The following is a 14,179-nucleotide window of genomic DNA, read 5'->3' as shown; positions in this document are numbered from 1 at the left end:
TGAACTTGGAGATTTTCACTCATATATACAATCCTTCCTATTAAGAACTTAAAGTCCATTCAAAAAGGAATTTGGGAAAAATGTGTCCATTGTCCAAGACCAACTTTTCATGGGAAACAAGGAACAAGGATTGATCGGTCACAATGATTATTTTTTTCATTACTATTTGTCTACATATACAATTTTCTTTATGAAGAAACTTTCTGCAGTGATCATGCTTTGTAAGTATTTATACAAAGTAAAAGCTCAGTGTTTAAAAAAATGGTAGCAAAATAACAGAACCTCCCAAATAATACAAAACTTTATCTGCGTTAATTATGTCCATATAAGACGTCCACTCAAGCAAAATAATTCTAACACCATGAAATTGTACCAAACAATGCTTTTGTATTATGGACAATCTCTGTTCATAAAAAAATCCTCTTAATTATCCTTGTGTATCACAACTTCTACAAATAATTTTCTAAAACTGTGCGTTTACTTAGTGACCCCCACACACACACAACCCCGAGAAATTCTACAGCCACCCCAATCCAACACATGTGATAGATGCTGGAAACAGGCCACTACAAGGAAGAAGGCATCAAACAACTCCTTTGTTTCCTAAAGTAAGGATTCCCAGACAAGAGAAATGAATAGTCACACTAAGAAAAAAAAATAGTTATTAGAATCTCCTTTGTTAAGTGAACTTCACAAATAAAGCAGTGTGGGAAAGTTTACAGTAAGACTGCAAGCGTCATTCCTAGCTAGTGAATAAACAAACCTGATAGGAAGAACTTGATGGTTTGGGTAGGGGAACTAAAAGTTATAGCTTTACTAAAAGTTAAAATATATTCATTGTGTCTAATTCACAGACATAAATTTGTCCCTTACAAAGCATCATCAGGTTTAGCAACTATTCAAATAAAAGATTTAAACTGTAATCCATAAAAGTTATTTATAAATCCTTTAAATTCTTTAGTTTCTAGAAACTATAATTGCACGTCTAGCTAGTTCAAGCTGTTTAAAATCTACTGTCTATTTAAACAAATATTAAAAACAAACTCATAATAAAACAGCATGCAAATAGTGCATACAAACTAATACTAATGGATTTGAACCTTAGAAATGTAAAGTGATTCTTGGTACAACGGATGTTCTTCAATAATTACACTCCAGATGGTTTCTGTTTTTAACACATTTGATTATATTAGAAAAAATATTAAATATTATCTCATAGCTTACAGCTGACGCCATTGGTATTTATATTAACCATCACAAATACTTTATTTTGAAAACACAGTGAGGCAGATTATTTTTGTTTTGAAAGAATTTCACATTAAACTAGATTCTGATTTCTCACTTACTCAAAATAGTTTTCATAGAGCATTCATAAAGTGTTCCCTTTGAATTCTTAAGCAAGTTCCCTTTGAACTCTTAGCAATGAGCAACAGGTATTTTAGCTTTTCAGTTTCTTGGTGTGCTGTATTAAATGAAGACTTTGTGCTTTGCTGGCTAAACACAATTGAATAAATTCAGTTCCACTGCATGTGCCAAGGAAGTTTAATTAGTTGAATAGCCTAGCAAGACCCTAAACTCCCAAACTCTCCAAAATTAAGAGAGTTGATTTATTTTATGTTTCTAAGAGCACAAACACACAGGTGTTTGAAACATGACTGCTTAATTCACAAGCTGCCCTGGCCAAGAGATGCTGGACCAGGTAACAGCACATCTACATGTATGTTCATACACGTTAGCGTGTTCATGGCATGAATACTATACAATAAGTATAGTATTCAACATGATAGAATTCATAGTCCTATAATCAGAGATATACAGGAATCCAAAGATACGGGAATTTACTTAGATGCAAAGAAGCACCTACATAGGGTCAGATACTAATCAGAGTCAAACATTACTGAAAGACTGTGAAGAGTTACAAACTTGCTTTTTAGTCCTTTTCACAAATTATAATAAACATAACAGATTACTTCCAAACACAGGTCAGTTGAAATACTTTTGAGAAAAAGAAGTGGGATTTTTTTGGTCTTTTTTTTTTTCTTCATGTGATTACAGTGATAGTATTAACACCTAATTAAAAACATTGCCAAAATAAAAATTCTAAGAAAAAGCAATTTCATCCCTGGAAATCTTTAAAAGACGTTTAGATGTAGAGCTTAGGGATATGGTTTAGTGGGGACTGTTAGTGTTAGGTCAGAGGTTGGACTCGATGATCTTGAGGTCTCTTCCAACCTAGAAATTCTGTGATTCTGTGTGTGATTCTCTAGACAATTGTCACTGTAGTGTAGCATAGTTTGAGTATCTTTCTTGCTCCATTTTAAAATTTTGCAACTTCCCTAGAAGTATTATTAGATACTTGAGAGGGGCAGTTTAAACATGATCAGTTAATGCTTTGAAACTCCTATATAAACTCTCACCCTACAAATTTGTATACCTACCTTATTTGTAGAACCCACATTCTCATTTTCTACACCTACTAACTGATGATCCTACATTTTCAGGCCTATTATCTTTTACGTTTTAATACCACTTACGTGATGTTTTTGAAGCAAGAAGAGTGATTTTTGAACCCGTTAGGAACTGAAAACCCAGAACATTAGCTTGGTCATCCTCAGATGGATCAGCAAAGTCTGAAAAAGAGAAGTAAATAGTTTTCTAAAATTCAGTTTTCACATACAACAAATTTGAAGCTGTATCCAGGACTACATCAACTTTGCTTTGCTTATATTTATGCAATCTCAATAAGATTGCTCCCCCTTTTTTGAGGCATAGAGGATATTAGGAGTAGCTTGGTATTCAGTCCCTCTGTTCACAGGTGGAAGCTGAGCCACATTCAGTTGTTATATGAAATTGCCTAAGCTTGGTAGACAAAAGGTAGCTTTCTCGGATGTTCAGTCTGTATCATCTAAAAAGAACTGTGAATGCTGTATAGCCCAAAAAGACTGTCACCTATACTGGGAACAGCACTGCATGTCTCCATTAATTCAGACATCTATGCAAAAATTATTATGATCATGTTTGAGCACCCTCTGTTTTAGCTTTCAGCACACAGCACAACAAACATCTTAGTGGAATTATCTACTTAGAAAATAAAAGCATGACAAGCTTTCTTTCATGTTTAGACCGTACCAACTTGAAAGGCTTATTTTTAGATGACTGTATTTTAAAAACTATTCCGATACACCTCTCCTCCCAAATTTTGCCTAAAAATAAGGTAAAGCAGGAAGTAGACCAGATACAATTGTTATTAAGGAGTACACCAAAAATCCAAAGTTTCTTCACAGATGATATCATAAACAGCATGCTTTATTTCTTTTCCATCACTGAAAACAGGATGAACAGAAATCAAAACATTTTAATACCTTCTTCTGAATCACATTACATATACTCCTTGTTATGATTTCAACACATCCCTGGGTTTAAAATAAAATTTATTTATTCACTATTTTGAAAATCTATTTTGATTTATGTTTCAGGTAACAGTGTTATACAGCACACAAATTTGAAGTATATTTATCATCAAAGTTATGAAATTCATGCTACTAAAAAACAAACAAAAAACTACCCACATGCCTCCTCCAATGCTGTCTAAGACAAATGTACTATATCTTTCCAAAAACAGATGTAGTAGCTCCACCTTAAAAATACTGCTCTCAAGTTGTCAGCCCATACCACTCTCATCAGAAAACTATTGCAGAACCTTAGTCCTCTGAAGTTCAGAACTTTAATCATTGCCAGATCAAACTTACTCAAAAGCCCTTTATAATCCCTGTTTATTCATCACCCTCCCCCTTTTTTTTTTTTTTGCCTGTGTTATACTAAGTTAAATCAATACTTTTCTTTTAATTCTGTTTTTCAAATCCCTAGGTAATTTTCACAGCCTTTTTTTACAGTACAATTCTAAAATTGAGTTTTAATTCACCTTTAGTATCAGCAACCAGCAGTCAGTACTGTATGACAGTACACAGTACCTTACTAGTTTCTGGCTTCAAAGCATTTTGTCTAATACAGCCTAGGTTCTTATCTGTTTGGTTTTTTTATGATTGTGCCACATTGTACCACAGAGTATTCCTGTGGTAATTTCCACCTTCTCTATCACTGCCAAATTATGAGCACATAAGTACAGCAGATTTTTTTTTCATAATGTTATAATTTACAATATTTAATTTCATTCATGTTTTTCTAGATCTATATGACACCTAATTCCTTCTTTCTGCTACTTTAATACTCTTTTGAATATGAAACATAATTCAGTTTTGCTTATCAGAAAATATTGAAATATTGCTAAAGCACCTGTCTTTTTGGTCCAAAATACTAATGAAATTATTTAATAGGATCAGCTCAAGACTGATACATCAAGGACCTCACAAATCTTCCTCCAAAGAAATCACACCCCTTTCATAGAACATTTACCACTTTTACTCTACCCTGCTTCCTGTATTCACATTTCATACCCACTGAACACCACCCTCCCCACTCCATAAAATGAATGCCCATGTCTCTCCCCATTACAACACTGATATTGTAATACCCGCTGCGTTAAAAAAAAAAAAAAAAAAAATCTAAAGTTTTACCAGAGACAGATATATTAGCCCAGGTGAATTATCTAACTTGAAATGTTTTCCATCATTTCTCTCAAGCCATACTTTTTAAACATCCTCATATTGTTAATTATGTTAATAATTATTGTTAATATTGTTAATAATGCTTTGTTAATTATTTATTTATTCCTCCTGTCTGAGTTCCTAACAAATCTCCTATTATAGAATTTTTTTTAAACTTACCTGGAAAAATGGTGAGAAAACTGATGGGAGGTTTATTGGTATCAATAGTTATCTTGTGATTTGCTGATTTTGAAGGTTGAGCTGGAAAGCAGATTAATCGCAAAGGCAGCTTGAATTTACACTGGGCAACTTTTGGTATTCCTAAAATGAAAGAACACAAAGAATCATCTTTCCTATCTGTCTTCTGAATACAAGATGATTTACACTGCTGTCCTGAAAGAGGTATAACATGGTATCTATAATGCAGTTAAAGAATAGCCTAAAACCCAAGCCATGTAATCTTTTGTTAACTTTCCATCTCAAATACCTTTACATTTGAATATTTTCAATTACCTCTTCCAGTAAACATTTTCAAGTAAATGTAAAAGGCAAACATTATTAGCCAAATCCACTGCATACCTGTGTTCACACCAATTAACATGCAATAAAGATTGGCAACATTTTTTTAACCTGCTAGACAAATAATTCTATTTTAACATAGAAGAAAGCTCCATGATTGCTCCTGATACTTTGAACACAAAGTATCAAATGTATTGAAATACATTTTTCATCAGGAACACTACCAAAACTACCTTAAAAACACACACATTATTTTTTGTTATTTTTATATGAAAACTGCACCTGTTCTTCATAGACAGGTATCAAAAGCTATTTTTATATGACACCTTCTTTCTGACAAAAAGACAAAGGTGCACATTCACACCTTAAAAATCCCTAACGAAACTATGAGTCTGAAGAATATTACAAGGATGGAATAAATTAATGAACCTGATCTGCAGAATGAATTGCAGTAATTAGAAATTGTTATTGCATATCCTGCATGGGTACATTTTCTAATTTTAATAACATCTCATCCTATTCCTTTGGAAAAAAATATTTTTTGTTTTTTTGTTTATTTAATCAGGATACTCACTTGTGATCAATTTGATAATAATACATTTAAAACTGACATTGCACAAACATTGCTAAATAGTGGTATCCACTCATATAACTGAATCCCAACAGCATGTTAAGGGGAATCACAACTCCAGTTAACAGCCTTCATGGAAAAAATGTGAAATCCAAAAATTGCCGAACAGTACCTTTCTTTCAAATGAGGCTCAGCTACAGAAGAATAGATCTGGTTATCCGGTTTTAATGAATAATGCTCCTAAAGAATTGGGTAAGTTCTATTTGCTAAAATACTCAGTTATAATCCAGAGGTATATTAAATTTTATCTTTCTATTCACCATACAATAACATAATGCATGTAATTTATCAGAATAGTGCAAGAGAAAAGAGGAAGTTTTAACACTAACAAAAACACATTCATCAGAATATTTCTAATTTGCAAAAATATAAGCGTTATTTAAAGTGGTTGGCTTGTAAGAAATTGCACAGTAGGTTCTATGTGAAAGATGAAAATGCTAGGGACTATGAAATATGGAATGCTTGCTCTTCTGAGCAGCCAGTTTATATGGTTTTTGTGTTTGTGTTTTTTTTTTCTTTCTTTCCTTTTGTGAGGGGGATTTTTTGATAAAGCAGCTAACAAACATTGTTTTCTTCAGGAACAGACATCATTAGAGGTACTAATACTCACTTTACTGAGAATAGCATTAAGGTCATAGCAGCAATCAGTCATTCTTTCCCCCAGAAAACATGAAATTCAAACACTAACCCCAACACTCACTCCAACAGAATTTAAAATACGTTTTCAGAGTGAATAAAGTAAGATCATACAGATCACACAAAGGCAGAAAAGTCATAAAACTGACAGCTATGCAAATGTCAGTCATGTAAGCTGAGAAGTTTAGTATAAAAACAATGCTCAACCATTTATAGTCATCTAAAACCTTTTTGCTAACATTCTTTATTGGCTTGCTGCTTCACAGATCTCTTGCAAAAAAAAAAAAAAAAATTCCAAAGACTTGTCTTGGGTTGGAGAGGGGTTGTTACTAGAAATCTCAGATTCATCTTTGTAGTTGTCAATTCATTAATTCTTTTGGCTGTCTAATAATACTTCCAAGTAGCTATTCTGCACCAGCTTAAAACAATTTAAAAAAAAAAAAAAAAATCAGTGTAAAGCCAGCAGAAAACTCAAAACAGGCCCCCAGATTAGAATATCTATGGGTTCCAAGGAAAATTCCTTAAAAAATACTTGACAGTAAATCCATGACCTTTCAGAATGATTCATTCAAACATATCTTCACAGTCTGATGGAAAAATTAATTAAAATATTTTACTGATGACAATATAATACAAACATCTTAGAGACTGTCAACAGGAAAATTGTTGTCAACAGGAAAATATTAGTAACAAAACTAGCCCAAAAGATTTTGAAATATTTTTATTTTTAAAACAAGATGAAGTTCTTCTCATTTCAAAGCAACTTTTCCTAGACAACCTGTTCTAAATCTGCCACATCATAAACAAAGTTTTTCATTATTTCAGAGAAAATTGGAATCAAAATTAAATCAAATAATATCTGGCTATGGAGATTTTTAGTTGATGAGTCCAAAAAAACTGTATACCTAAGAAAGCCAAACCAAAAAGCTCCAGCAATATTTACCACTGCAGTGAAAATATTGGGATTCCCAATATTCTTATTGGGAAATACTTTTAGAATGTTTTGTTAGGTCTGCTAGAGTAATTTTAAATGGTAGTATGGAAGCCCAAAAGAGTAACAAAGTGTGGGAGTCGGAACTTCCTCAATCCTTTCGTGTTATAGATCTTATTTCATCTAGAGCCGTGATGCGCTTGATACAGTTTCAAGATACAGTTTCAGCACTGTAGTAATGAAAAAAATGTGAAAAAACTCTTCAGATTCTCTTTGCCATATATAGAAATAAAAATTCTAATATGAAATTCAACACAAATTTTGTAACAGGTTACCTCATAATAACAGTATTATTTGAAGACAGACATACTATGTACTTACCTTACAAAAGTAACAAAATACACACACTGTTGTTACAATTTTATTTCTAAATTACTTAGGTGATCAGCCCCAGGGCAGAGGCTTTCTGCAGCGGAGCAGGGTATCAAGGTGGTCAGAGCTTTATTTCCAGCATCGAGGCCACTCAAGGCAGATGAGGGAGCCGCCAGCACCTGTCAGCCCTCACGACGTAGGCTGACCAGGCCAGGAGGAGCCAGCAGTGTTTGCTCCCCAGCTGTACAGAGGCAGCCCCTAGGGAGTGCAACAACCAGGATGGGGGAACAGGGCATGGGGCTGCAGTTTGCACTGGCAGTATGGGCTCAGACAGAGCAGAGCATCCCTCCCCACTCAGGAGAACAGCTCATCTACTGGCTGTCTACCTATAGCTAAACTGCCATGGTCTGCAGTAGGCAGAAAGTTCTCTCTACAAAGTCTGTGGTGACCCAGACAGAGTGCCCACTCAACCATGCGGTAGTTCAGGTCTCTGGATGCACGGAGTGCCTAAGGCTGTTGCTGCTATCTGAGGGCAGCAGTGGCACCGTGTATCTGAGGTGTGAGCAGGTGGATGGCCTGCTCAGCCTGGTGGCAGAGCTCAAGGAGGAGGTGGAGAGGTTGAGGGCCATCAGGGAGTGTGAGCGGGAGACAGACTGGTGGAGCAACTCCCTGCACGGTCTGAAAGAATGGCACCGGAATAAGACACCCCAAACCGGAGTGGACCCCCTGCCCTGTCAAGCAGAGGGAGGGGACCTAGGAGATGAGGAGGAATGGAAACAAGTCCCTGCTTGGCATCACAGACAACCCCCCTCCCTACTGGCCTCGCTTCCCCAGGTGCCCATACACAACAGGTTTGAGGCCTTGGAGCTTGAGAGACCCGTGGGTGAGGATGTGGTCGAAAGCCCACCCAGGAGGTTGCCTAGGGCGAGGAAGTCGACTCCACACCTCAAGACTGCCTCCACCAAGAAAGAAAGAAGGGTGATGGTTGTAGGTGACTCCCTTCTCAGGAGAACAGAGGGCCCTATATGTTGGCCTGACCCTACCTGTAGAGAAGTCTGCTGCCTCCCTCAGGCCTGGGTCAGGGACACTGCCAGAAAGTTTCCTAACCTGGTTCGCCCCTCTGACTATTATCCTCTATTGACAGTCCAGGCTGGCAGCGATGAAATCGCAGAGAGAAGCCTGAAGGCTATCAAACAGGACTTCAGGGGACAGGAACCCATGGTGCAGCAGGCAAGCTATGATGTGGTTGCCATCACTGAAATGTGGTGGGATCAATCCCATGACTGGAGTACTGCAATGAATGGCTGTAGGCTCTTCAGAAGGGAGCACAGATGGGGTGGCTCTCCATATTAGAGAGTGTTTTGATGTTGTGGAACTTGAGGCTGGGAATGATAAGGTTGAGTCCCTATGGGTTAGGATCAGTGGGAAGGCCAACAAGGCAGGCATCCTGGTGGGAGTCAGTTATAGACCGCCAAACCAGGATGAGGAGACGGATGAGGTGTTCTACAAGCAGCTGGCAGAAGTTGCACAATATCCAGCATTTGTCCTCATGGGGGACTTCAACTTCCTAGATATTTGCTGGAAATACAACACAGCTCAGAGGAAGCAGTCTAGGAGGTTCCTGGAGATCGTGGAAGATAGCTTCCTGATGCAGCTGGTTAGTGAGCCTACCAGGGGAGGTGTCCTGCTAGACCTTTTGTTCACAAACAGAGAAGGACTGGTGGGAGATGTGGTGGTCAGGAGCTGTCTTGGGAAGAGTGACCACAAAATGGTAGAGTTCTCTATTCTTGGCGAAGTCAGAAGGAGGATCAGTAGAACTGCTGTCTGGGACTTAAGGAGGGCAGACTTTGAGCTGTTCAGGACACTGGTTGGAAGAGTCCCTTGGGAGACAGTTCTGAAGGGCAGAGGAGTCTGGGAAGGTTGGGCACTCCTCAAGAAGGAAACGTTAATGGCTCAGGAGCGGTCTGTCCCCACATGCCCAAAGACAAACCAATGTGGAAGAAGACCAGCCTGGCTGAACAGATAACTGTGGCTAGAGTGTAGAAAGAAAAAGAGGGTTTATGACCTTTAGAAAAAAGGGCAGGCCACTCAAGAGTGTTAGGAATGTTTTAACAATTCATGTCCATAAAGAACAGTCCTGTCTGCCTCTGGGCCCTGCAATGGCAATTTAATTCTTGAACCACAGATGCAGTGTGTCCCAGTCTCCCCCTCATTCTAGTCAATTTATCAAGTCTTCAGAAAATACTCCTCAAATTTATGAACCTGTTTGCTTTTGTTATTCCGGACTTCTATTTCTAACAGTTACAGCCTTTTTTCTGTCTTCTTCAAGATTAACTTAACACTGTTATAGGTGTGACTGTCCCTGTGAATGGCTGGTGAAGAATGTTTTAATTACTCATGAAGTGTCAATAAGAAAGCTATTTGTGTTTGTATGAAGTCTTTGATGTCTGGGGGTTTCAGAACAACTGATAACAACTAGTGACTGTTATGGGATACTATGCAGGCCTCTGATATCTGGCCAGGTGGCCAAGAGATTAAGAAGAAGAAAAAAAGAAGCTGAAGGACGGCTGGGAGACAAGACCTGCAGGGGATGTTCTATAAACTTGATACGGTGCCAAGGGAGTACAAAGGGGAAGGACGAGAAAAAAACTTGGAGAGGAAGACTACGAGCCTTCAGCATGAAAGACACCTAGAGACCCCCAGAGGGACCACCGGAGACTGATGCGCATGCTCCAGTAGGAGGGACTGGACCCTGGAAGCTAATTATAATAACCTGGTTTTTTTAGAAGTAGTAATGAATATGTATTAGTCTAGGAGCATAAAAATCAGCTACTTGATGTAACTGGGGTGCGTCCTGGTGGAGCAGAGACTCCCAGTGCACCCAGCGCTGTTTGCTTACCTCTATTCTTTTAATAAATCCTATTTTTTATTTAATCCTATTTTGAAAACTGAGCCATTTCTAACAAGAGGACTATAAGGATGTAAGGATGTGCAGGGACAAAATTAGAAAGGCCAAAGCTCATCTGGAGCTCAATCTGGCTACTGCTGTTAAAGATTGTTGTTTTTATAAATACATTAACACGAAAAGGAGGACTAAGGAGAATCTCCATCCTTTACTGGATGCAGGGGGAAACTTAGTGATGAGAGGTGAGGAAAAGGCTGAGGTGATTAATGCCTTCTTTGCCTCAGTCTTTAGCAGCAAAATCAGTTGTTCTCTGGGTACCCTGAAGTGGTGGAAGGGGATGGGAAGCAGAATGTGGCCCTCACAATCCACGAGGAAATGTTTGGCGACGTGCTACAGCACTTGGATGTACGCAAGTCGATGGGGCCAGATGGGATCCACCTGAGGGTACTGAGAGAACTGGTGGAAGAACTGGCCAAGCCGCTTTCCATCATTTAACAACAGTCCTGGCTATCGGGGGAGGTCCCAATCGACTGGCAGCTAACAAATGCAACATCCATCCTCAAGAGAGGCCAGAGGGTGGACCTGGGAAACTATAGGCCTGTTAGTTTGACCTCAGTACCAGGGAAGCTCATGGACCAGATCCTCTTGAGTGTCATTATGTGGCACTTGCAGGGCAAGCAGGCGATCAGGCCCAGTCAGCATGGGTTTATGAAAGGCAGGTCCTGCTTGACAAACCTGATCTCCTTCTATGACAAAGTGACACGCTGGGTGGATGAGGGAAAGGCTGTGGATGTGGTCTACCTTGACTTCAGTAAGGCTTTTGACACCATTTCCCACAGCATTCTCCTCAAGAAACTGAATGCTCATGGCTCGGACTGGCACATGCTTCATTGGGTTAAAAACTGGCTGGATAGCCGGGCCCAAAGAGTCGTGGTGAATGGAGTTAAATCCAGTTGGAGGCCAGTCACTAGTGGGGTCCTCCAGGGCTCAGTACTAGGGCCAGTTCTCTTTACTATCTTTATCGATGATCTGGATGAGGGGATTAAGTGCACCCTCAGTAAGTTTGCAGATGACACCAAGTTAGGTGCGTTTGTCGATCTGCTCAAGGGTAGGAAGGTTCTGCAGGAGGATCTGGATAGGCTGCACCGATGGGCTGAGGTCAACTGCATGAGGTTCAACAAGGCCAAGTGCCGGGTCCTGCACATGGGGCAGAACAACCCCAAGCAGAGCTCCAGACTGGGAGAGGAATGGTTGGAAAGCTGCCTGGCAGAGAAGGACCTGGGAGTGATGGTTGATAGTCGGCTGAATATGAGCCAGCAGTGTGCTCAGGTGGCCAAGAAGGCCAACAGCATCCTAGCTTGCATAAGAAACAGCGTGGCCAGCAGGGCTAGGGAAGTGATTGTACCCCCTGTACTCAGCTCTGGTGAGGCCGCACCTCGAGTACTATGTTCAGTTTTGGGCCCCTCACTACAAGAAAGACATGGAGGTGCTCAAGCGTGTCCAGAGAATGACAATGAAGCTGGTGAGGAGTCGAGAGAACAAGTCCCACTTGTCCTGAGGGAGCTGGGTTTGTTCAGCCTGGAGAAGAGGAGGCTCAGGGGCGACCTTATTGCTCTCTACAGGTACCTTAAAGGAAGCTGTAGCGAGGTGGGGATTGGTCTATTCTCCCACATGCCCAGTGACAGGATGAGAGGGAATGGCCTAAAGTTGCGCCAGGGGAGGTTTAGGTCATATATTAGGAAAAACTTCTTTACCGAAAGGGTTGTTAGGCATTGGAACAGGCTGCCCAGGGAAGTGGTGGAGTCACCATCCCTGGAGGTCTTTAAAAGACGTTTAGATGTAGAGCTCAGTGATATGGTTTAGTGGAGGACTTGTTAGTGTTAGGTCAGAGGTTGGACTAGGTGATCTTGGAGGTGTCTTCCAACCTAGATGATTCCGTGATTCATTCATCTTAATCATGTCAATTACAACATCTGATGCACATAAAAAAAGAATTCAATTAGGATCTTTAATTTAGGATAGGAAAATTTTAGAGAATTCAAACCTTCTCTGGTATTGATGGTATGAATATATCTAGTTTAGTGCATCTTAGAGTAACCCAAAACAAATTTTGCCAGGGAGAATTCACTGTGTGCCACAGTACTCTCTTAAGCATCAACAGGTTTTTATTGAGTACAAACTTCTTAAAACAGAAAATCCAAATCCTCAGTTTTAGAATGTCACGCTTTTCAATTATATACACTTATTTTACATATTTAAATTATTATAGTTATAGTATTTTTTAAACTTTGTGGACGTTAAAAACCTGCCACAGGGAAATAAATATTCTTGCCAAGAGCAGTATTTTGCTGAGACGGTTCAAGCACCTATTTCCTGTACAGCATCTCAAGAACCCCTGAAATATGCAGAAACCAGAAGAAGGAAGGGAACCATTAACAGAGTTATCTACTTTTTCACTTCTCTTAATATGCTCATAAGAGCATAAATATTGAAAAACAAGACTCAAGTATACTTGCATCCAAAATGTAGTTCTGTTTAGATGGAAACTGCACACTTAAGAAATCCTTGCAGTTGATCTCTAAATCCAGTACAAGCAATTTTATTTCCCCCCAGATGTTGACGAATTTGTATTTAAAATATATTTCTTTAAGTTAGCTAAATATCTCTTACAGATACTGTATCTTTCCAACACACGTACACAACTACATTGCAAAACAATCTTTCCCTCTTTTTAGCTTATTTAGCTACTTTTCTAGGCCTGTTCTGTCTTTTAATTGTACCTTTTGTAAATATCACATCTACCACTGGCAAAGTTTGGCACAGGTATTATTCTCAGTTGTAAAGATGCCTTCTAGCCTTGAATAAGATGTTTCCAACAGAAATTGGAATGAATAGATGTTAGTGACATCCTTCTTAGTGCTACGTTGTCCAAACAGCATAACGTTAGCTACAAATCCTTAGTAGTTGTTTCAGTTGCCATTAGTTAAGTAGTTGCATGTCAGTTAATTTAACCACCTGATGAGTTCTTACTGAAACTTGGGAGAATTGACAAAAATATGGTAGTGAAAGAGCATAAAATTGTGTTTTCCATTTCTAATCTCAATATTCAAGGCACTTACTAAATTATAAGAATTCTATGGTACATATGTTGAAGTGTGGCATACTTCAGCAAATGTCTTTACTACTTTTCTATTCTCCCCATGGACTTTATTTTTCTTATTTCTAAGCCTCATTCACTTTCAAATTCCTCAAATACTCATGTCTTCATAGCACCATCTAACCTAGAAAAGTAACAAAGTGTATAGAAATAATAGGTAAAGTAACAGCTCACTTCCAAATATGCTTTTATTCGGTATATACTCTTGTTCATGAGATCATTAAAATCTGCATTTTTTTGCATTCACTTACCTTCAGGATTGAGCTCTATGGTATAACCAGCAATGGCACAAAAGGGAAAAAAGAATAAAACATAAGATGCTACTTAAATAAGAGAAAAAGGAAAATGTGGTAACAGGTTTTAAAAAACTTAAGCCATGTTTGTTAAGTAGACAATACATAAAAACCTAATACTAGCCAAAAAA

General features: G+C 38.5%; 1 protein-coding gene across 8 annotated transcripts in view; it reads right to left on the bottom strand.

Annotated features, from left to right (window-relative positions):
- The window catches only part of BBS9 (Bardet-Biedl syndrome 9), a 320,473-nt gene that overhangs the window by 233,964 nt on the left and 72,330 nt on the right, over positions 1-14,179 (bottom strand). For 7 of the 8 annotated variants that reach the window (XR_014689911.1, XR_014689912.1, XM_084510494.1 and 4 more), the window contains exons 15-17: positions 14,007-14,021; positions 4,785-4,925; positions 2,535-2,630 (exon numbers count right to left, since the gene is read on the bottom strand). Coding sequence is in view for 6 of the 8 variants with exons in the window: in XM_084510494.1 (XP_084366620.1) it covers positions 2,535-2,630; positions 4,785-4,925; positions 14,007-14,021 (252 nt within the window). In the remaining 2 variants the exon portion in view is untranslated. The remainder of the gene's footprint in view (positions 1-2,534; positions 2,631-4,784; positions 4,926-14,006; positions 14,022-14,179) is intronic. The other variant, XM_084510495.1, reaches the window with a different exon arrangement.

This window comes from Aythya ferina (genome assembly GCF_964211825.1).
Source record: "Aythya ferina genome assembly, chromosome: 2".
Lineage (NCBI taxonomy): Eukaryota > Metazoa > Chordata > Aves > Anseriformes > Anatidae > Aythya > Aythya ferina.
This window is presented reverse-complemented; position numbering and strand designations above follow the sequence as displayed.